The 24,827-nt window shown below is 42.8% G+C and overlaps 1 protein-coding gene across 2 annotated transcripts in view; it reads left to right on the forward strand.

The window, feature by feature from the left end:
* IMPG1 (interphotoreceptor matrix proteoglycan 1) overlaps positions 1-24,827 on the forward strand; it is a 94,100-nt gene that overhangs the window by 11,878 nt on the left and 57,395 nt on the right. Inside the window, exons 2-8 of one of the 2 annotated variants that reach the window (XM_060168041.1) lie at positions 5,698-5,931; positions 10,975-11,141; positions 11,408-11,436; positions 13,808-13,872; positions 14,472-14,572; positions 16,790-16,942; positions 23,379-23,437. In XM_060168041.1, the coding sequence (XP_060024024.1) occupies positions 5,698-5,931; positions 10,975-11,141; positions 11,408-11,436; positions 13,808-13,872; positions 14,472-14,572; positions 16,790-16,942; positions 23,379-23,437 (808 nt within the window). The remainder of the gene's footprint in view (positions 1-5,697; positions 5,932-10,974; positions 11,142-11,407; positions 11,437-13,807; positions 13,873-14,471; positions 14,573-16,789; positions 16,943-23,378; positions 23,438-24,827) is intronic. The other variant, XM_060168042.1, reaches the window with a different exon arrangement.

The raw sequence follows: 24,827 nt of genomic DNA on the forward strand, positions 1-24,827 counted from the left end.
GCTAAAATGCTCAAGTAAATTTAGCACCGCATGAAGAAGCTAAGTGTTGATACTGTGGTTTCTCACAACCTCTGACACACGAATGCAGACCTTGAGGGCACTTGAGAGTCAAGGGCATCCCATGGTCCTGAATTGCAGCAGGAACAGTGCCTCTGGAACCGGCAGGTGGCTATGAATGGGCCTTGGCCAAGAGACTTTTTGTGAAGAATTCTTTGCCTTAGGTGAACGCAGGCTATGAGCCCTTCAAGCTACCCCAGGACAAGTGCCTCAGTTGTGTTGCTCTCCTTTCTGAGGACACAGAAGGCCACTCTTTTTGGAGTATGCTCCTACCCCTACTCAACATCCTCCTCTGTCTCCCCACGAAAGGGGTGGGGAGTGAGCACCCATTTTTGTTCTGGGTCCAAGACCCTGCCCTGCTGGACCCCTGCCTGTCGACTCCCTGACACCTACCAGATATGAAGAGCTCAGGACCCCACTTGCTCACAGGTCATCCCCCCGGGGCACAAAAGAGACCACTCCCTTTCTCTTTCCTTTATTGGAAATCTATAATTAACATTTTTATAGATCTTTTTAGATTTTTCCATGTATATGAACAGATAATTATTTTATAAAAATTGGATCAACAAAATATATTTTCATGCCATTATCTTTAATGCTTGTCCAGAATTCTAATGAACTCTTTTTTTTAACTTGGTAGGTATTTTTTGTTGTTGTTGTTTATTTATTTTTCATTGAAGTATAGTTGATTTACAATGTTGTGTTAATTTCTGCTGTACAGCAAAGTGATTCAGTTACACGTATCTATACATTCTTTTTCATATTCTTTTCCATTATGGTTTATCCCAGGATATTGAACATAGTTCCCTGTGCTCTACAGTAGGACCCTATTTTTCCCCTTTCTCTTTCTACTTCTCCCTTCAACTTCCATTCGGTCCCTGCCCTCTCACCATGACGCATACGCCCTCAGCAAAATTTCTCGGCATCTCACATATAGATTTAGTTCTTCCTCTTTTTTTTATTGCAGTGAGATGGACTTACCAATACATATGTATCCGTGCAAATACATAATAGAATAGAAGATAGCAAGCTTTACTTCTTACAATGGTTTTCCAGGGTCCTAACCCTTTCCTTCTGACGTAGAAATGCAATGGCCAAACCTATTTTTGCAATGTGAAGAAAAACAGTGCAACCGCTCTAATGCTTTGAGAGAAGGGGGCACTGATTTTCACCCTCAGCAGGTGGTAGTGGTGTGGAGACAAGGAAGGCTGCCGTGGCACCCAAGTTTCCAAGGCTTCAGGGAGGGCAACGGTGTGGCATCCACCTTGCATCACCGATAATCAGTCTGTAGGCTGACTACCGTGAGACTGCATTGGCTTCGTATCTCATTACAGAAAATCACTGAACGTTTCCCTAATTTCTGTGGTCCTCTTTTCCACCATTTACTCACTTGCAGCAGGCTTGTCAGGATGGAATTTCACTGGGAGCTACACGTAGGAAGATAGAGGAGAAAGCAAGACGTAGGAGCTCTTGTCACCTCCACTTGATCATGCAGAAGACAGTGTGCTTAAAATCCATGCAATTTTCTGGAAGAGCGTTAAGCAAGTATTCAGTACAACTGCATAATTTTTGAGGTGTGTTCAGGTATGTTAAGCACAATGTACATTTAGTTCCCTTGCTCTTTGGAAGAAAAAAATTTCAGGTGGGTAATTGAGCATTTCCGCTAACGGAGGGGCTGGGACTGGGATGTTTTGCAAAGCTGAGCGTTTGCAAAAAGGCCAGAACTGCTTACTCTTTTTTGGTATGGTCTGGAAAGCATATGTAAGATGAAATTTTTATTTTTTAAGCCTTCCAGGTATTGATTTGGTCCTGGAGTGTTACCCACTTTCTCTCTGTGGAGTTCTGTTCTTCAAATGGAGATTTTTATTCTGGAGGGATTCCAGTAGCTTTTGTCTCCACTCCTGTTAATTCATTCATTAGGACATCGCAGCCTTTTTCCCTTAGGAAAACATAATGGGTTCACTAAGTGCTCTTACCAGTGGCTGTCACTCTCATCACAATGGTGCCGCGGACGCCCCATTCTCCTTTTTCTGTTGTCTGTTACTGTCACTATATGTGTACAGTAATCCTAGGTTGTAAGCCTGCAGGGTTAGATGGCGAGAAAACATTCCTCTAGAGGAGAGAGTCTGGTGAGAATTGGTCCAAACAGGCTGGTAAGGATCCCCTTGAATACATAACCAAGAAAGAGGCGGCCTGGTGGGCACGGTTGAGCCCTGAAATGGAAACTTTGTAAGCAATCTATGATTGGAGGCCAACTTTGGTACAGGAAGGAAAAAAAGAAACTCTTCAGTGATGTAATAGGGAGGTAATAGGGAAGTTTCCAGGTTGCCTGTCAACATTAAGCCCAACCAGCCTAGAACCTAGAGTGGAAAAGATACTTTTGACTGAAGGGCTGACCTTCACGTGAACTAGTGGACATGTTTAGGCAATGCTTAGACCATCTAATTTTAACACAATAAATGAAGGGGACAAAGCCCAGTATTTCAGAGCTGCCTCTCCACCCCAGCGAGATCTGACTTTTTCTTAGGATAATGTAATGTTTGAATTCAGTGTTTGAATCAAATGGTTGTTCATTAATTTCCCTTTCTGTACATTTGGACATTTCCAAACTTGTCACAGCTACCCTGGGTGGCAGGAGCCGGGTCAGCTCCAGGATTGAGCAGTTAAAGAAATTTAATTTAAATCCCAGTTTAAACCTTCAGTGTTGACCACCTTCCTCAGTCTGCTGGACGTTGCCTGCCTGTGGACCTGCAGTCCTCTTCCCGCCACCTAAATACTGGTATTTCCCATCTGCCAGGACTTTCAGGAGAACCTCCCAGCTCAATGGGAGTCCATCCCACCATGCTACGTCTCAGCCCTTCCTCAAATGGTCTGTTTTGCTGCAAAATCACAACCTTCGCCACCACCCTCATCAACAAATGTCAGTCCTGAACACGCACAATCCCAAAGTCAAAGAACTGATTATTGGGGTTCCGTTTTCCAACCTTCAGCTCTCATTATATTATGTGTTCGATAGCGACACCTTCTGGTGAAGTGTCACAATAGCATGTTGAATACACCGGGCTCTACGAGCACACTGCAAACATCAAAATAAAAAATAAAAATAAATAAATGAAAAGAAGGAAGGAAAAAAGAGGAGGGAATGAAGAGAGGAAATGTTGATAGCTTTGCATGTGGTGTCAGGGGAATCCTCCCTCACTCATATAGGACCTTGCTTTGTTTCAGGAAAGGAAGTAAAAACAGATCTTTCAAAGAGTTTTGCTCTAAGTGCAAATAGAAAAATGGGTCAGTGGCTGGAGGGAAAGTGATATCAAGAAAGAATCTTTTAGGTAGAAGGAGAAACTAATAGAATGTTTGCAGGCTGATAGGAACGATCCAGTAGAAAGAGAGAAAAATGATTCAGTAGGTGAATGAAAGGAGGGTTTCTGGATGAACGTCCTTGCAAGGTGAAAAGGCTGGGATCCAGTGCATAAGTAAAGGAACTGGGCTTAGACAGGAGCACGGACCAGTCATCAAATAGTCGTCACAGAGGGAAAGCAGAGTATTTGAGCACAGATGCAGCCAGTGAGTGGATGCAGTGCTGGGAATCCGAAAAGTTATCTTCTGGTTCCCCCTGCTCTCAATAAAACATGAAGCAAGGTCATCAGCTGAGAATGAGAATTGGTAGGAAGTGCAGGAAACCTGAGAAAAGTTGCGTGTAGTTCTCCGAGAGAGAGAGAGAAATTCAATGGACCAGAGAAATGTAGCGTGAGATTGTTGAAGGATCATAAATTTAAAGTGAGTCCTAATGGTTGATTTTCTCCAGCCATGTTCAGCTACTAGGGTGCCCGTGAGGAGAAGGCAAAGAGTGGTATTTAACCCTGGTTATGGTTTTGCCTGTCAGGTACAATAATGGGGGCAAGAGAGTGGAGGACTCGTCCTCCTAAAGAACCAGGCAATATTAATACTCTTTCCTATTGATACCTATGTTTGTAACTGGCTCCATTTAGTATTTTTTCATTGGTTTACTCTTGGATAAATTGAAAGATCCTGGGGAAGCTGATTTTACTAAATTATACTTTGTGTATAAACTGTCTCCTTTCTGTTCTTTTGGTTTCCATTCGCAAAGGGATTTGAGAGCCTTCTTTAACAAGATGGGAACCTAAATCTCTGTAAGCCACACGCTGGCGGTCTCCAGGGGCCAGAGTGAGGGGTCCCAGCTGTTCATCAGTAATTCCTTTCTTAAACGGTAGAACGGCTGAAAGGAAAGAGATGGAGTGGGAGAGGCAGAGTGGAGATCTGACCACACTGTTAACATGCTCTGTCACCTCTAGGCCTCGGTACCTGACTGAGTGGCAAACAGAAAAATGGTATCTGTTTCGTCTATACACTAGAGCTTTTCTGAGAGTGATATGAAATAATACCGATGGAAAAAAATTCAAAATAAAATAGTACTCAGTGAATGTAAGTTATTTTTCTGAGAGGTCTACAAAGCTAAAAACGAAATCCAGACCTAACCCTACCAGACACCTCAGTGCCAGTAGGATGAATGGCTCCGGGAGTTTAATCCTCTGCCAACACCCTCTCTTTGACCTCTCCTCCATCCCTTCTCTCATCATCTCGCATAAAATATCAAGCTTGCTCTGTAAATGAAACTCTAAGGCCCCAAATCACTTTCAACCAGATTGCCACCCCCGGAGCCCTGCCCTCAGAGAAATCCTAGGGCTGCTGCTCATAGGCAGGGAGGTTGTTTTGTTGCATTTTTTCCCCTAGGTTTTTAGAAGCACTCTACTTCCTCATCAAGAGTACACCTCTGGGTACCACAATGCTATATCATTTCCCACTTGAATCATCATGTCTATCTAAAGAGGCATCTCTCTGGAGGCTTGAGTGCTAAGTGGGGAGTGAATTTTAGAGAGATGTGTGGGAAAAGGTTTCAATATTCGGCAGTTCCTAAAGGCAAGATGATTCGAAATGTTGTTTTTGTTTTTCTTTTTTTTCAATACGCTTGATCAGCCCATTATGCTACTCCCTGATTTCTGAAAATGTCTTGTCATTGAAATATCATATTTGGAAGTTGCAGCAAAATAGAACTTCCATAACCCTCAGGATCAACCTTTTAGTTTTTTCCATCCATTTATTATATGCTTCACTTACAGCACACACATGTATATACTCATCAGGAAATCAATCTTTTTTTAATTGAAATATAGCTGATTTACCATGTTTTAGGTGTACAACAAAGTGATTCGGTTGTACATGTGTATATTCTTTTTCAGATTTTTTCCACTATAGGTTATTACAAGATATTGAATATAACTCCCTGTGCTATACAGTAGGTCCTTGTTGTTTATTTTATATACAGAACTGTGTATCTGTTAATCCCAAATTTCTAATCTATCCTTCCACGCTCCTTTCCCCTTTGCTAACCGTAAGTTTATTTTCTATGTCTGTGAGTCTGTTTCTGTTTTTAAATAGGTTCACTTGTATCATGTTTTTAGCTTCCACACATAGCGATATCATGATATTTGGCTTTCTCTGTCTGACTTACTTCACTTAGTCTGATAATCTCTAGGTCCATCCATGTTGCTGCAAATGGCATTATTTCATTCTTTTTTATGACTGAGTAGTACTACCAGGAAATCAATCTTTCTTTTACAGATCTCTCCATTAAAATATACAGTTCTGAAATTAAAGACATAGACAATGCCGCAAGAATTGAAACAACCGAAAATACTGGAAAATTTTACAAAGTGTCAACAATGAGACGAATATTCGATTTGGCAAAGCCTCGAACCAAAAGATCATCATTTTTCCCAACTGGGCTTAAGGTCTGTCCACAGGAATCCATGAAAGAGATTTTAGCAAGTCTTCAAGCTTATTATAGACTGAGAGGTAAGGAAAGAGGTGCAGCCTGTTCAGACTTTCCCTCTCTTCATCCCCTCCCTTTCATCCATCCCAAGGTTGTGTTCAGCCCAGAACTTCCAGTCTCTCATTCAGTCAGAGGAGTTATAAAAATCAGCCTACTGACTTGAGAGTTATGAATAATAAGCCTTCCAAACTATGGTAGATCTGTGCTTGCATGTTTTAAAACCATGTCCTGTGCAACACAGAACCACGAGAGCATTTAACAAGCCACCGGAAAGCCTTGGCCTTTGGGTTTTTTTGTTTTTGTTTGTTTGTTTTTTGCGGTACGCGGGCCTCTCACTGTTGTGGCCTCTCCCGTTGCGGAGCACAGGCTCCGGACGCGCAGGCTCAGCGGTCATGGCTCACGGGCCCAGCCGCTCCGCGGCATGTGGGATCTTCCCGGACCGGGGCACGAACCCGTGTCCCCTGCATCGGCAGGCGGACTCTCAACCACTTGCGCCACCAGGGAAGCCCTGGCCTCTGGGTTTTACCTCTTTGTTTTATTTTTGCCAAAGCCCACTATTAAATCCTAATGTTGTAAGAAGCACAGGATGATTGCAATGTCAGGAATCTGTGCAAGTTGATTTATGACCTAAGATTTCACTTTTCAAAAACCACATTACAATCCCAATCCTCCCTCCCTTCTTGGTAAGTTTCAGTTGTTTATTGCTGATCCAGTAAAAATGTCTGAAGCTGGGAAACCTGGAGGCACAAATTAGCAGTGGTTACCAAGATATAATAAACAGGGGTGTTAACGGGATTTACAGCACAATTACTGTGGTTTTCATCAGAGTTACAGTGCAGTTTTTACCCCAAGACAGCATTACAGGACTCTTACAGCCTTCCCGGAAATCATGATGGAGTTCAATCACACCACAGCCATCAGTAGCTGTCCTTGTCATTCACTTACCATGGATGAAAAAAAAATCCCATGGCTTCTTCTTTAAATGAAAGAAAAGCATCTTTGGTAACTGCTATTAAACTCCCCAGGTAGCTTGTCTGGCTGCATCCTAAACGCAAGTCACCTTACATGTGAAAATTGAGGACGTTTACTGATTTCCACCTTGATCATAATAGATGTTTGCTTCCACTCCAAAAAGCACAGTCACTCTGCTCTATTTCAAGCCTATTGACTAGAGCAAGCTGGTTCAATTCTAGCCTGTGATGTGTTGCACATTCTGACAACTGAAAACTATGCCATCAACTAACATCCCACCAAGTTCTCAAGTATTTACATCTATAAGATGTGCAAAAGTTGAATTAATCTGGGTGTTCTTATATTGCTGCAACCAAATTTTCAGCTCTGAATTTTATTCTTAGCTCTTTATTCTTGATTAGGTTTGCTTCATTCTTGCTTCCCTGGATGAAACAAACCACTGTTTTTCTCCCCACAGCAATGACAGCCTATTATCTTTATGGCTGCCCCTGGGTGATGTGAAATTTTACTGTTCACCAGCATGGGTTTTTTAAGTCTAACAAATTGGTTCACAAAGAAACTAGAAATAAGACCCAGCTAGCTATAAAGCAGTGTTTCTTTGACAGAGTAACCCAGTTATTGTTGTCATAGCTGCTTTTACAAAATTATCTGTTGACAATTTTCAAACTTAGAGGAGACGGCTCCCACACTCCTCAAATCAAATGGAATACTGAGCTATTTCTCCTCCCAATGCTTAAAGCAACACAAGGGAAAATGTTCTGAGCTTCCTGATAGAATCGCAAAGATTTCCTCAGAAAGCACAGACACAAGGGTCAAGGTCGTTTCTGGTACTTTCCCAGGCAGAACCTCTGCTCCCACCACGCAAACTCTCTCCTCTGTGACTGCCTCCCTTCAAAGTCCTCTGTGAGTCCTTTGTGATTTCACCCCTCCCCATGTCTCTCCCTCTCTCTCCCTCCCTCCCTTCCTCTCTCTCTCTCCACTCTCTCTTTCTCCCAACCCCAATATTAAAAGCTAGATCTTTCTTTCACGTTAATGTGTGACTCGGAGAAAGTTGAAAGTGAAGGGAATCCTAGTTTTTGCTACTCAAACTGCTGTCCACAGACCGGCAGCATCACGTCACCTGGGAGCTTGTAAGAAACGCATATGTCCAGGTGGCTCACCAGACCTACTTCATAATCTGCATATTCTCATATTGATAAGATGCCCAGGTAATCCCGTTCCCCCACCTGCGGCCCTTTCTCCCACCTCAGGGACACAGAAAGCCCTCATCCCTATTAAAACCTACTTTCCCCAAAGGCTCTGAGAGAACGTTCTCCCTGAAGCACAAATGCCTGGAGTTGCTTGAAGAATTATTTCCCTGGGGCACTGTCGTCTACAGTGATCAAAATGTCGGGATGAAACAGGAACCAGTACCTTTTCTTTAGACGATTTTTGAGGGGCAGGATTTTGGTGACTCCTCCGATGGCATTTTTCTGGCATCCTGGAAGCTCAGCACAAATCAGGAGGCACAGAACCCTTCTGTGATCAAGAGAACAGAAGCACCAGCCCATGACTCACGGGCAGAGTCATCCATCCTTGCTAAGGGAGCCTCAGATAAAAACCTTGAAAGTTGAGGCATCAAAGGACCTCAGGGCTGGGAGGAGTCTGAAAACCTCTGAAAAGTTGGATTTTTCTAACCTCTGGCTTTACCTTTCTGCACCGTCTTTGTCTGACTCTATTGGGGAGGATTGCCACAAGGATTTTGGAGAAAGCCAGAGCCTTGCCTCTCCAGTATCCCCACGGTTGCTTGAGATCTGACCACAGAACCTCAGCCTTTCTGCTTAATGTCTCAGCCTAGGCTGTTTGATGAGGTAGGGAAAACCCCAGGCAACACACACCTCAAATGTGGAAAACTCAATGGCACTTTTGAGGTGGTGGGCGCTGCAAACACCCCCACCCTGGGTCTGTGGTCAGGTTGCTGCTAGTAAATGACCTGAGCTTCTGTTGGTCTGGAATTCTCTTTGCCTCTTAAAACAGAAAGCTAAGAGAAATCCAGATGTGGACCAAGTGGGGAGTGAGGGAAGGTAAAGCACTAGATTAAGAGTCTCCAGACTGGGCTTCTCATACTTTGTTCCTCCCCATAACCCATAACCCCTTTTCTCTGCATGGCAGTCAGAGGGTTTCTTTAGAAAGTCAGATGATGTCAGCTTCTGCTCCAAAGCACCCCTTTCCCCCTCATCCCTCCAGAGTTAAAGATCAACATATTACAATTGCTTATGACCAAAGTCTTCTATCTTTTTCTAACTTAACCCCCTAAAATAATTTTTAAATTAGGTGCCCTCTTGAGAGCTTTTCTGTTGACATCTGAAGTTTTTCATCATAAGCTTAAATAATTGGATAAGATGTAACTTTTGGTGAGCTGTAAATAAGTATTGATATTGAAAATAAGATAGGAATTAAAGCATTCTCGTATATACAGTGGAATCTGTCATAGATACTCAATACTTACGATCAAGTACTCTACAAATGCATGAACAAACCCTTCCAAACAGGAGGCAATGTCACATGGTCCCTTTTCCTCCACACACCCACGTTTCCATCCCACCTCTCACTGCAGAGTCTTATCTTAATGTAATGTAGGTCATACTTGAAAGTCTGTTATGGGTTGCTCTAAAATACTTCTCAGTAACAAAAATGTACGTACATTGAAATTACATTTTTTACTTATTTCCTAAGTAAATAACTTATTTGACTTAGTTCCAGAAATTTCTTCTGGATTCAGTTGCATTTATAATTATTTTTAATATATAATTGACTAAAGGAAGTAGATATAAGTTTGACAAAAGTTTTTAATTTTTTATTGATGGATATAAGCTCAGATATGGGTTTGGGGTAACTAATGTTTATAGACACAAAATTAGGAACAAAGTTTTGGAAGGGGCCAATTTAAATGAAGGGCCTATAGCTTAAGCTCCACTAGCTTCTGCCTCTGGATAGATGGGGTTGCTTTGGTGCCGTCCCTCTATTAGTTCATGTGCCATTATTTATTATTCCTATTATGTATTGCTAACATTAGACAGGATTTAACATCCATTTTATCCCTATTCTTTTCCTTAGTTTCACTTAAATGCTGAGAAAACGTGTTACATAAATAAGTAGACGGGAACAGATGGAGTTTTGTTACAGTAGCATCCTTATTCCTAAGTTCCTCTGGCATTTTATGCTAACAATCACATCATGATCTGCCATCATTATTTTTAATGATGTATCAGCTGTCGACTTCATTAGGACTTCTTCTAAGGTGTTGAAGGCAAAGCATCAGAAACCGCCCTACTTGCAAAAACTGTGCTTGCCCTTGACTAAGTTCACTCCCTGTCTTAATCTCAAACACAGTTGTTTCGAATACCCTTTGTGTGGCAACCTAGGGGCACTGGGCCGTCACAGGAAGACTATGGATGGGGAGATGGGGGAAGGATGACGGCCAAAGGGAAAGTGAGGAGAGAAAGATGTGCTGTTAGGCAAACCAATTTAGGAAAGCACGCTAGGGAAGTTGAGATCGAGAAATTGAGTCTCTTTAAATGTCTGTGTGCCTGTTCACCCCTTGGAAAGTCTGCAGATACAGCTGGGTACCTGTGCCCCAGTTGAAGATGTCTGGGCCGCAAGACCTGCACCATCTCTGTGCCTCTCACCACATACTTCCATGTTCATCCTCTATGACTCTCAGCCTTGCTCTGGCCACAGTGACCTTTTTACCGTTTCTTCAATGTGCCCAGCGTTCTCCAGCCTTGGGGCCTCTTGCCAAACTGTTCAAAAGTCACCTTGATCATGAGGCCTTCCTCAACCACCCTATTATAAATAGCAGTCTTACACACACACACACACACACACACACACACACGACCCTGTATTTCTATCTCCCTTCTTTTATTTTTCTCTGTGGTGCATATAAGGCTCAATAAATATTTGTTAAATGAATTCATCTCTATGGGCTATAGGCTATTGTATCAGCACAAGCCATGACAGAGCTTGCCATGTTTAAGATTGGGCTTGGGTTGGGAGAAGGGCATCTTCTCAGGCTGCGGCCGCTTTTCACTCCTCATGGCGCTGCCTTGCAGTGTGTCAGGAGGCAGTGTGGGAAGCGTATCGGATCTTCCTGGATCGCATCCCTGACCCAGGGGAATACCAGGACTGGGTCAGCATCTGCCAGGAGGAGACTTTCTGCCTCTTTGACATCGGGAGAAATTTCAGCAACTCCCAGGAACACCTGGATCTTCTTCAGCAGGTGAGTTTAAACACAGAGTGTTGGGAACCCGGTCCAAATAGCTCCCAGGCCTCCAGACCCTGCCCCTTTTGAAATGGTTCCCCCAGCGTAAGGGTTGGCTGAAGAAATGCTTGGAGGGATCTGAGAAGGCCGACAGGAATTTTATTCCTGCAAAATAACATTTTACAGGCTGATTGAAGTGGAGTTAAAGGGAAAAGGGAATGAAAATAGACTGGCTCTTCAGTTGGCATTGTCTCTTGATAAAATTACTTTTTATCTTCCTACAGAGGATAAAAGAGAGAAACTTCCTTGAGAGGTGAGTACCCAAAACACAGTGCAGCATGCTCTTGACTTTTGAAAGATCACATGAGGAGTGAGACTGAGCTATTGTGCCTTTCTATTATTTCAGCTACTGAGATCAGAGTAGGTTATTCTGACAGACCCTTTATGCATATATTTTGCTGAAGATAAATGAGCATATAAAAGGGAAATGGATAGACCTTATAGATTGAGATAGATGTTTGCACTATATTTGCAGATAAAATGAATGCAATACTCTGATAATTATCTAACATGTTTTTTACTTATTAGATGCAGAGCAATTAAAATAGTTTAATTTTTAGAACTGATGAAAAGTATTACTTACATCAGGAACATGTTGAATGCAATCAGAGAGCAACCTGAATTTTGAACTCTCATTTGGTATTCTGTAAAGTGTTAGTATTTCTCAAACTAAACTGAAGCACTGAGCTGTGTCTTCTACAAGAACCGAATATCAAATCAGAAAATGAAAAAGCAAAGTACATCCGATAAAAATGATTAAAGGCTGTTGCCAAACTCTAAACTCACAAATTACACTCATAACAGTTCGGAATCTAAATCTGAAGATAATAATACGCAGAGAGAGCCACAAATTGGGCTGTATGAATTACAATTCTTTATAATCCTTTTCACATTTGTTCCTTGGTTTCTGTTCCCTTTGTCACCACCTGGCCCAGGACCTTATTAATTTACACTGTGCAAAACGTCAAATCCTTGCCTCTAACCTCTTACCCTCCTTAACTTGCATAACTGCTCCTGGGTTCATACATCTGAGATATTCCTTTTTTTACACTGAGCCTTGTTCAAAGGCTTTTCAAAAATACTCCCGCATCTTCCCCTCGCCCTTCTGAATATCCACTGCCACCCTTCTCCACACGCTCTGTGTGCAGAGGGTTGAGCGGGAGAGACTGACTCACTGGCCTCCCTTGGCCTCTGGCTTCTGGGAAGGACCAGCCAGTGTGGATCAGGAAATCAGAGGGAGGAGCAGAGTGAGGTGAGCGACTTTATCACCTCCCCATGCCCCCAACCTGCAAAGTCTTCCAGGGCTACAGACCTCTTTCAGCAGCAGCTCAGCTCCTGTCAGGCAGCCCTCTCTTTCCACAGAGCCTTCTCTGTCTCTGATGGGCGGTAACTGCTGCATCATCTCACCCCTCCTGGAGAGGGGAGCTTTTAGTACCTCGCTGTTATCACCCACGGGTTCTACACTCGCGCTTGTGGTTGCTCGTATACTCTTCCCATGACTTAGTAAGTAAGGCCTTTATTAGACTTTGCTCAAATTACCCAACTCTGAGTGAGCCATTTGTTCCCTCTCAGGACCTCCACTGAGGCAGAGGCCAAACTGATTCATCAAGGGCTTCACCCCCTGACCTTTCCAACTTTGCCCTCCATGAGCCAGGATCCCAACACTGCCACCATGACACTTCCCCACCACATCCAGACCACACCCTGCTCATCCTGGGCGCTGACCACAGCCTTCCTCTCTGCCTGAAGAACCTGTCTTCTCCACCCCACCCACCGAAATCCTGCTGTCTTTTCAAGCTCCCTAGTCCCCTACAACAACAGAGGACCTAGCCATTCCCTCTGGTCTTCCATCAGTGTGAGCCACTGTTTAGATCAAATAGTCAACCATGACTATATTGTACAAGCCCAGACACAATCCTTTGAGACCTACTAGCTTATAGTAAGAAATCTTTCGGGGAGCTTCAATAGCTATCACTACTGCTACTCCTTTCTAAATAAAGCTTGCTAGAATGGGCTAATGTGATATGCAGACAACTCTATAACCATGACCTTGGGTGACACTCCCTGGCACTGCAAACCTACCCACAACTCCCTGGCAGGTTACCAGTCCGGAATAGGGATTCAAGACACCTTCATTATCCAGAAATCTCTCTCTCTCATTATCGTAACCACAAGAGTTACTTTATCAGATAAACTTAATGACTCTCTGAATTTACAGGTTTGAGGGTCTGAGATTTTAGCAAGACTATTTCAGTCATAGATCATGTGATCAATTATCTTTGATGTCAAGGACACAGTTGAAGCACATGAGGACTATAAAACATTGGACCCCCAGAACCATCTTTGCCTACTATGAAAATACTCCCCAGAATGGCAAAAAGCCAAGATGCTTATGAAAAACCCTGGACTCAAACATAATTGTTTTTGGGTTGTTTGAATTTTTCTTCAAAGAAAATATATTAGAAGATTACTTCGGTAATGAAAATATAGGTAAACCTAGTTTTAAAATACACTTTCTCTCTAATTTTTAGGTCTATTCGGTATAAGCAAATTTAAATGCATTTCCTCTATTGTCATCAAGCTCCTTTTCACCATCTCTTTTTTATTTCCTATTGTGGTAATAGACAAGATGAACTATCCACAAAGGAGACGTTAGGAGAGCCTGGTGAAACCCCTGAGTTTTCAACAGGTAAGCTTAGAACTCCTCGTTTCATCTGCTACTGAACCTTAATTCAAACCATCATGAAAGCATGTTATTTGAAAAGCAATGGTTAATTGAAGTCGACACAGTTTATAATGCACTTTCTCAAAACTAACTTGTATTACTAACCTTACACAATGATTTAAATTCATAGCATACGCCTTGGAAAATACAGAAAAGAATAAAAACAAAACCGAATCACCCATTATCCTACAACTTGGAGGCAATCATCAATATTTTTCCAACAAACAAATTCAAGATAATGTATTCATGTGTCCTTTACCTAGTCGCAAAAAGAAAAAGTAACCAGATCTCATTAGGCAAAGCCATTTAACTGTAACACATCTAGGGGAGCTCCAAACTTGCGTTCTGGAAAGGAACAATGAGGAATTTAAGTGGGATCTCGAGTATGAGTTATATTTTGCTGAAGAACATATTTGTGTGATCTTAAGAGGAAATGAGTTCAGAATGCACCTAACATCTGTAATTTCCAGAGTGACAGGAAAAGCATGTGACATGGTGACCTCATTCTAATTTAAACTCCTCCAGTCTCATTTTCGTGCCTGTACTTTTTTAAATTTCCACAGACATTGCCAGTGTCTCACCCGGGTCCCTGCCTCTCCCTCCTGATGACACACTCCTCAACGAAATCGTCAACACCCTCCCGGACACCAAGATGCCTACAATAGTAAGAAGTTCTCAATCTAGCCCTTCAAATGTCTGTTTAGTTTCATTAGTAAAACAGGGAAAGACAAGGGATGGACTGGCCATTCACTGTTATTAGTGCTGCATTTTTATCACCCCAAGTAAGAGTCAGTGATTTCCTTCTATTCACTGTTCTCACTTCCTCCAAGGGAGGGACTGAAAGGAAAAAAAAAATAGATTGGAAACTAGGATAAAGTGAGAGAAGTTGCAACTTAATTATTAACTCCAGGAGGGCAGGGGCCCTTCTTCCCTCAATGCCTAACAGAACCTTATGTACAGCAGGTGCTCACCAAGCGTTAGAGTGAATAAATGATGGGTGAATGAATGAATGAATGAATACATCAGTCAACCCATCAATGAAGTCCTTTCTCCACTGAAGTGTAATCACACACCGACAGCAAGGGCAGAGGTCTTCTTCCCAGTCATGTCCAGCACGAATAGACCAGATAAATATCCAAATGACCGAAATCCTGCATGTCAAGCTGTGGAAAATTTAAAACAGTGTTTTCTGGCAAAAAGCAACACTGGCCACCACTCTGAGTGAAAGGGCACGCAGGATTGTTAGGGAATTGAATGTTGGTTATCACTAAAGGGGTCTTCTTAATTGAAGTAGAGTTGACTTACAATATTTTATTAGTTTCAGGTGTACAGCAAAGTGGTTCAATGGTTTTATACACTCCATTTAAAGTTATGACAAAATAATGGCTATATTCCCCGTGCTGTAGAATAGATCCTTGTTGTTTATTTATTTGATACATGGTCGTTTGTATCTCCTAATCAAAAGGGAGACATGCTTAACCTCTCCAAAAGCTTTGAGCGCAGACCCTCAGTGCAGAAGCAGACAAACACCACTCCCTTTGCTCCAGTGATAGAGTTGTGGCAGCCCAAGTCAGGCAGCAGACCCAGAAGAGGGCAGTCATGTAAGGAAGGGACCCCAAATCAGAAGCCGGATCTTATCCTTATGCTGTCACTGCCACAGGTCTACCATTCCCTGTCGCCTGTGACCCTTTCCTCTTCCTGTGACCCTCCTTCCAAGGCACAGATCAAAGCCAGAAGGTGAAGGCAGGAAGTTCAGTCTCACCACCTCTACATGGAAATTCAGAGAATTGAGAACCCTGCTGGCCATTCTCTTTGGGCTTTAGGCTGGATGACTGTAGACTTGATGGAACTGTTGCTATGAACAAAGAATCTAAACGTTTTGTCTTTCTCAAAAATACTGTTTCCTCAACAGTGAAAACTGCTGTTGCAAAAAATTATTGAGAAACATATTCACTGCAAAATTTCTAAGACAATTCCAGTCTGCCTTCTCTCTTTTCTCACATTACCTGTGTCCCATCTCCTTCAAAGTCTGATATAGGTCCCTCCTTCTCCTGTAAATATCCCCTGAATATTTTATTTCACATTCATCATATCCTCCCGTTAACATCCTTTTCACCACCTACATCTATATTTATTCTTTCATTCAGCAAACATTGGGCCATGCACTAAAGAGACTAAGATAAGCAAAACTCCATCCGGTCCTTCAAGGAGTTTATAGTGCAAATAAGGGCAACAAAATAGCCTAAGTGCTATGACTGAAGACGGCCGATGTATAGACAAAATAATAGGCTAGGACAGGTTGCTGAGGATGTGACCCGCCTTGTCATGGATATTCACAGAGTTTTGTGCAGAAATGGTCTCACGTTTTTTGCTTTGAAGGACTCAGTGAAGTGTGGGAATCACACTGGATTCAAGGAGATTTTATATGGGGTGACAAGATTACCATATTAAAAAAAAAAACTTCTATGTGAGTGTATCAGAGGTACCAAATGAGCAATTCAGATGCAATTTGCTAGTGCAAAGGTTCAGAGAAGGCAAAGATTTCTACCCTAGATGGTAGAGGAGATGTTTCTTTAAATGAACCAAAGGATATTGGTAAAAAGTAAACAAGTGTGTGTGTGTGTGTAAATGCTTTCATGAAGAGCACACAGTCACAAAATGATGGAGTTCTCAAGGATTCTACATAATTAACTCATCGGAGCTTTGATACTCCGTGAAATGCAGAGGCCACTGCTAGTTAATAGGACTTTTATTCTAGAAGCACTTAAGGCTTCATAACCCACTTCCTGAGACAGTATCAACATATATTATACAATGGAACCATTTGCTTGTGATTTATGTTAACAGAATCCCTTCTTTTTTTTTCTTAACTCTAACCCAGGAGAGGGAAGTAGAATTCACTGATGCCGCTGAGCATGCGCTAGAGCAGAAGGTGGAGCTAAGCATCTCTCTGGCAAAGCAGAAGTTCAAGGAAGAGCTCACCGACTCGCAGTCCCCGTATTACCAGGAGGTTGCAGCCAAGTCTCAGCTTCAGGTGAGTGAACCCACCTCACACAACCAGAGCCCAAGGCAGGACTCAGATCTGGGAGTCAACAGCACAGAAATCCTCTTGACTCATCTTCCTGTGACCAGGCGTTCTTTTCATTTTTTTATTTTTATTTATTTTTACCTTTTGACCCCCTTCACCCATTTCTCCTACCTTCCACCCATCTCTACCTCTGACAGTCACCAGTCTATTTTTTGTATCTATGAGCTTGGTTTCGGGGGGGTTTTTTGGTTTGTTTTTAGGTTCCACGTATATGTGAGATCATTCAGTATTTGTCTTTCTCTCTCTAACTTATTTCACCTAGCATAATGCCCTCGAGATCCATCCATGTTGTCGGAAATGGCAAGATTTCATTCTTTTTATGGCTGACTAATGTTGCATTGTGTGTGATGTATTCCACCTTCTTTATCAGTTCATCCATTGGTGGACACTCAGGTTGTCTCCATATCCTGGTTATTGTAAATAATGCTGTAATGACCGTGAATCTTTTCAAATTAGTGTTTTCATTTTCTTCAGATAAACCCCCAGAACTGGAATGAAGTGGAATTGCTGGATGATATGATAGTTCTATTTTTAATTTTTTGAAGAATCTCTGCACTGTTTCGATAGCAGCTGCACCATTTACATTCCCGCCAACAGTGCACAAGGGCTCCCTTCTCTCCACACCCTCTCCAGCACTTGTTATTTTTAAAAGGCATGGCATTCTTCATGGGTGATAAGTGGAAGAACTTATATGGTCCACATCACCCGTCACTAAATCAAGACACTATCCCAAGATGGCTCTTCCATCTCTGACCATCATCGCAGCTGCCTGTTCCTGGTTAATTTAAAAAGCTCTTCATTCCCTGCAGGATAAATCGAAACTGTCATGCTGAACTTGGCATTTATATGCCATGATAAGACTCCTGCCTTCCTTTCCAGCCTCGTCTTCACACCAGTTCTTTACCGTCCCCCTCTTTACACTCTACTTCCCAGAAATGCGAACTGCTTGCAAATCTTTTCCTACCTTTAGTCTTTACGTGTGCTGCCTTCTCTGTCTGGAATGCCCTTCCCTGAGTTGCATTTTACAAACTTCGTCATGAAATGTTCTCTCTACGCATCCTGGGTTCAGTGCCTCTCCTCTGGGCTAACACCCGGTGCCCACTGTTGTCACAGCACTTGTCACCTTGTCTTGAGATTGTTTGCTTACACGTCTATGGCTTTCATTGTCTCCACTCCTCTCTGCTCTCCGGCCGCACTCACTGCCATGAGGGCATGAGCTTCCCCTTGAAGACAGGAACTGCTTCTTTCATCTCTGCTGCTTACCTCCTAATGCAGAGCTTGGGATGCAGTTAACTACTCAGTAACTGTTTGTGGAAATGCAATTGAAATTAGAAGCATCCGTGAGATTATGTAACCATGAGCTACATTTATGAACAGCCTGGGTGCCCAAGCATCTCAGCGTGGCCAGGGAAAAACAGGCATCTAGTTCTCATACTTGGAAAATTCAATGCTTTCCTCCTCTTAGCTGGAGAGGAGATGAATAACAAAAACGTTCTCAACCTCCAACCTCTCTCCCCGCATCAGTATTCAGTCAATAAAATGTAAAGAACCTTTTCTATGAACTTCAAAGAGAAAGCATCAGCGTGGGATATTTATGAACCAGAGAAGTACGTAGACGTGGATTAGTAGATAGAATGAATTAAAGAATTGTCTGTTAACTCTTCTATTTGTTCTTTGAAATATTCTTTTCAACAAATGCTTAGGCTAGTCAGAATATCTTAAAATTGGATAATTGACCATAGACTGTCTTCACTGACCTGTTGTTAATTTTCCAAGCACCTAAAACAAAATGAGAATTTGGGGGGTCACTTCCCTGACCTTGATTCCTCATTTAGAAACTAAAGATGACCTCGAAGTGCCTTTCCAAGTCTAAAATGCTCTGTATCGAAATAGTAGCACTGTTCTTAACGTTTTATATATATTAACGGGATTTTTTACGGGATTCTATACTTAAAGTAAAATCATTTCTCTTTTTGACAAGTGAACATACTGAGGTGCAGGGAGATTGATTAATACACCCAACAATGTCACACCTATTAACTGGCAGAGCCCAGATTCAGACCCAGGCAGCCTGGCACCAGAATCCCTGCTCTTAACCACTAGGCTATACTTTCTATTTTTCCCAAATAAATAGGCATGGGGAAAGGATTTTTGGCTCAGCAAATGAACATGCCTCTTCTAGCCTCTGAAAAATGTATCAACCAAAGAAGAGCATGTCTTGCTGGATCTCGTTCCAGAGACCATCACATCAGTCTTGCTGGTTCCATTTACATGGTCACTGGAGCCCCTCTTCTCAGCACCCCTGTTCCCCTTCCAGGCACCTGAGCAGTCCGACCACCCAGCAGCTGCCTTGAGATAACCAGCCAGCCTCACCACAGCCCAACACTCGCATTAGCTCAGCCATTCAGGCCTAATCAGGAATTAATGGCCGGTGCTTTGCAGTAATTTAATTTCCACAATAAAGTTAATGACCAATTTAATACAAATGTCAAAAGGAATGCTTAGTTGTTGTCCGAATGCTTTCTGCTGTGCAAACATCCAGGAGAACTCAACACGGCTGCCTTTTTTTAACAGACATTCCAGCAGAATCAGGAAGGCTTCTGTGCATTTCACATTATTAATAAGGTTAACTGGGCACTTAATTGGCAATTTAGTGGTTAGCCGCTCCATGATCAGAAGGTCTCCGGAAGATAAGTTAGCAGAATTAACTGAAGGCCTTTGTCATCGCCTCCTTAGACGCCTTCTGCACCCTCCTAATCAAAGCTGATTCTTAATCAGTCACAGCCAGGTTCACAGAGAGGACACGGGACCAGCAATCAATCCCGTCCGCTGGAGCCGGGGCTTAGGGGCTGCTCTCCCCGCGAGGCTCCCTGCTGCGCACGTTGCAGCCGGGGCTTCTCCGGAAGCAGTTCTGTGTGTGATGGGTTCTTTTCAGATGTGTAACGGCATCACTGGTATCCTGGACCAGATAGATGGACAAGTCAAGGGTCTGAACCTTGAGCTCCAGAACCTGCAGCTTACACTTAAAACAGTCCACGCCAGCTGCTTTCACTGGAATGGCATTTGGGGGCACAAATGCCTTGTGCCCCCAAATGTGCTCCGCAACGGGAGAGGTCACAACGAGAGAGGCCACAACAGTGAGAGGCCCGCGTACCGCAAAAAAACAAACAAACAAACAAAAAAAAAACTGACTGAAGGCTTGCTCTGCCTTGCCAGCCTCCATGCCATGTGCCCACTGAGGAAGTAAAAGTAAATCGAGCTTTAAGGAGCTGGGAATCCAGTAGAGGTGGCAAAGACTAAGGAAATAAATAAAACAATATTACCAGCTCTCTGCTCACCGTGTCAGGCACTTACTAGCTATTCCTTATGACAACCTTACAATACACGTATTGTTATCCCATTTTGGGTGAGAAGACCAAGATTCAGAGACATTACGCAATAAACTCAAGGTCCTGCACCTAGAAAGTAGCAGAACCGATTTTTTTTTTTTTTGCCGTACGCGGGCCTCTCACTGCTGCGGCCTCTCCCGTTGCAGAGCACAGGCTCCGGACGCGCAGGCTCAGCGGCCATGGCTCACGGGCCCAGCCGCTCCGCGGCATGTGCGATCTTCCCGGACCGGGGCACGAACCTGCGTCCCCTGAATTGGCAGGCGGACCCCCAACCACTGCGCCACCAGGAAAACCCGGCAGAACCGACATTTAAACTCAGGTGTATACAGCCATCTCCTCGTCACACAAAAGCTGAGCTACCTTTATCACTACAGTTGTTACACACTCAGGGAGCAAAACCACTTCTAATACTGGTACAATAAAATATAATTTAGGTGGTAAATCAGTCTGCTGGGAAAAAAAAAATCCACGATGCACTCCAAAGCCCAATGTTAAGTGATTTGGGGATTATCTGTGCGTCACTGCTCTAGTCTTTGGCATAGATAATGTAGACTCAGCAGTAATTTTAGATACAGTGACAATGCAGTGGCATATTGATGAGTTTAGAGAAAGAAAAGATGCTCTCAACTCGATTAAGCAAAGTTTGCTGAGTCCCTACTACACGGATGACGATCTGCTACAGACTGGGAGGAAAGGAGATAAAGATGAATAAATAGGACACAATCCCTGAGCCCAGGAAGCATAATCTCAATGAAGAGACAGCATGCCCCCTCATGGACTGTTTTACAGGACGTATGGCAATAAGTTCTAGAACAGTAGGGAGAAGAAATAATGGAGCCTGACTTGGGGGAGCTACAAATGCTTTTCAATAGAGAAGATGCTTGAGCTGTCTTTGAATGATGGTGTGGGGGAGGCAGTCAATGAGCAGAAGGTAGGAGAAGTTGCATTTGGGGCTAAAGGGAAAAAAAGGTCACAGAAGCCTGGAGGAAGTACGTGTCATATTTGGGGAGACACAGGAGTTAGTCTAGTGTGACCAGAGGACACGATATTGGCTGAAGGGGTCAGGATGGCAGGAAGTGCAAATGGAAATGTACTTGGAGGGGCAGATTGTGGAGGGTCTTAAATATCATTCTAAAGAATTGGACCTTATTCATTAGGCACTGCAGCCCATCACAGGATTTTTAGTGAAGGGCAACAGATAGGGAATGATTAACTTGGGAAGAAAGTGTAGTCAAGGGGACATCTTCCTTCGCCCACCCCAGCACACCCCCAGAACCCATTTCCTTTCCCTCCCCCTACACACATCCAGAAAACCATTCAGCAGTGTCAGAGGGGAGACAGGGAGGTGTGCCTGCCATGGGAATATGAAGAACATGGTAGAAACAAAAGTCATGTGGAATTCAGACTAGCAGGCATTGGTGACTGGACAGCAGGAGCACAGAGGGAAGGCGTGTAGGGTTGCTGGACTCTCTGGTTGGAAGACCATGGGTGTTCGTGACCCTGACGGAGACAGGGAGCCTGGGAGGAAAGGCAGATCTGGAAGGAAGAGATTCACTCTGGTTTGGGCATATTTAGTTGGTGGCAAAGTTGGGATTTCCATGTGAAGAACTCCAAGCTGCATCTCAGGTGATTGTGGAAGACCCCCCAACGAGAGGCAGAGGGGAGTGGGTGCAGGGAAAGGGGGACAGGGTGGGCCCTCCCTTCAGTGCTTTACTACTAACTGCTATCACGTCCTCATGGTCTCTCTTGCCTCCCTGCCTCCCACGAGTGAACTGGGTGGGGCAGAGCCCATTTCCATGGTGATGTGTCCTGAGAGCCTAGCACAGAACCCACAGCAGAGCTTCCTGCACACATGGGAGTGTGTGTGCAATGAGGGGCTGAGAATGCAGACCTGCAGAATCCTTCCAGCTGAGGGAGAGGGTGAAGTCAGAAATAGGATGGAGTGAAGGAGACTGAGAAAGTGGCCAGAGAGATGGAAAAAGAACCCGAGAAAAGCAGGCACTCTGTGGAAAAGGAGTGGAAAGTGCTCCTGGGTTTGGAGAGGACCATCCTCGTTGGGGGAACCCAGAGGCAGAAGCCAGGCTGCCGTGGATGTGGGAGCCATTGAGTACTGCAATTGTAAACTGTTCTGATCACACACCTCATGAGCAAGCAAGCGTAAAGTCCACATATATCTAAGAGCAAAACTAATAAGATTAGAGTTTGCTTCTACCATTTTTTTTACTCATTCTTTTTTTTTCAATTGAAAGATGGTTGGTGTACAATATGGTATGTTACAGGTGTACAATACAGTGATTCACAATTTTTAAAGGTTTTACTCTATTTATAGTATTATAAAATATTGGCTATATTCCCTATGTTGTACAATGGATCCTTGTAGCTTATTTTATACCTAATAGTTTGTACTTAACCCCTTACCCCTGCATTGCCCCTCCCCCTTCCCTCTCCCCACTGGTAACCGCTAGTTTGTTCTATCTGTGAGTCTGCTTCTTGTTTGTTGTATTCACTAGTTTGAATACTAGCTTCTACCATTTGATGTATGTTTGCTTGATCAGTTTGATGTATGCTTCTACCATTTTAATTAGGTACAGCAACCAGTTTGACTTTAATAATCCCTTTAACATTACAGATGTTTTCCAAATCATATAATTCAATTCAGAAAATATGATCATTACTCTGTGTGTATAAATAAAAATACTGTAGCCAAAAAAGTTTCTTCCAAATACCACTTTAAAATTATTTCATATTTTATGTAAAGTAACCAGTAAAGCAGGTCAGAACTACCCAAATATAGCTTTTAAATAAATAGCAAAACACTTTCCTCTGGGTTTTAGAAATAAATGAGAACAAAAAGTTTGGCCTCAATCGTTACTTCAATTTTCCATGTTCACTTTTTTCCCCTAACTCATCAAAAGTGTTTAGGCTTTCTCAGTTAGATAAGATCTGACCCAGTAGAACCAACGAGTATTTCATAAATTTCTTTCTCTCTGCAGATGCAAAAGGTATTTAAGAAACTTCCAGGATTCAAAGAAATCCATGTGTCAGGATTTAGGTAAGAGAATCGGACTCTTCTCAATTTTTAACTTTCTTTCTCGCTATCCCCTTTTAAAAGCAATGTCATGAGGATTTTAAGGTCACTTTTACCCCAATTGTTTAGCTCCGCCAAATCCTGAAATCTGAATACATTTCAGATGAAGGAGTTGTCTAATTAGAACATGACTCTAGGTGATTTTTAAGGAGTAACACAGGAGCCGACCTCCTTCCTTCCTCCGGATTCAGAAACAGGCAAGGACAATGTCATTTACCAAACCTCTTAGGAAAATCCCTCAGCAGAGACAGATCCAGAAAAGTAGCAATTAGTTACCTTGATGTCAATTGCCTGGTTTCCTATCCAGTGCTAAGTACCATCATTGTTTAAGCAAATCAAGTTGACCCTAGGGAGACAGGGGAAACTAATCAAAAGTGGTACCTATAGAGGTAAGAGAATTGGGTAGACAGGGATGGGGATGGAAGTATTAATACCTGTTTTATCACTTTGATGCCTGACCGTACTTTTATACCGTTCTGATGTCTGGTCCATAGTAATGTATTACCATGCAAAATTTATAAAATTGAATATTTAAATAGAAGACATGAAATAAAATAGTGCCACGCTAAAGCAGGGTTCCATCATGTTCCCACAGCTTTCCCATAAGCAGGCCTATATCCAGTAGCATCTCAATATTCCAATGTGGGTTCAGGAGTTTTGGCAAGACTTCTGCATCTTTCTTTTAAGTTCTCACTATTCAAAACATCTACAAGGGGGATCATAATGTGGTATTTTTTTAACTGTGCCACAGGGCATATATCAGCCCTGGTGTGAGCAGAATGAGATCCCTTGCACTGAGGGGGATTTGTAAAACGGGAGGACAGGCCTCTCTCGAAGTTCCTCCTGGCCTGTCACCATCTGTTGTCTTAAAGCAAGAAGGTCCACAGGGTGGGTCCCACATAATCACAAAGAACAGTTGTGTAGGTGGGGGGCTCCGCCCATTTATTTCTCTCGAAGCTATCAAGCCCTCTGATTTGTGTAATTTCAGAGGAAGGACATGTTGAACCATGAAAGTAACAACAGATGAAACCCTTAACATTTACCAAAGCAGACTCATTTTTCTTTATTTCAAGATGCTGCTCCACGGTACTCCATGTGAAATCAGATGGATTAGAGAGAAATAAAAGGTGATAGGAGAATACTCCGCATAGATGCAAGGTCTCCTGGATAGACCACTGCAGTTAAAGCATAAATTTTTAATTTAAACCTGAACTAAAGGATAGGAACAGTTCTCTCGGTGAATGTTCAAATGCTCATTATCTCCTCTCTTCAAATAAATGAAAAACTAATAATAATTTAAAAAATCTGTTTCAGAAGAAAACCAAAATGTTAGGGGATGAAATTTTGCAAGGTA

Source organism: Lagenorhynchus albirostris, chromosome 12 (assembly GCF_949774975.1).
Source record: "Lagenorhynchus albirostris chromosome 12, mLagAlb1.1, whole genome shotgun sequence".
Taxonomy (NCBI): Eukaryota; Metazoa; Chordata; class Mammalia; order Artiodactyla; family Delphinidae; genus Lagenorhynchus; species Lagenorhynchus albirostris.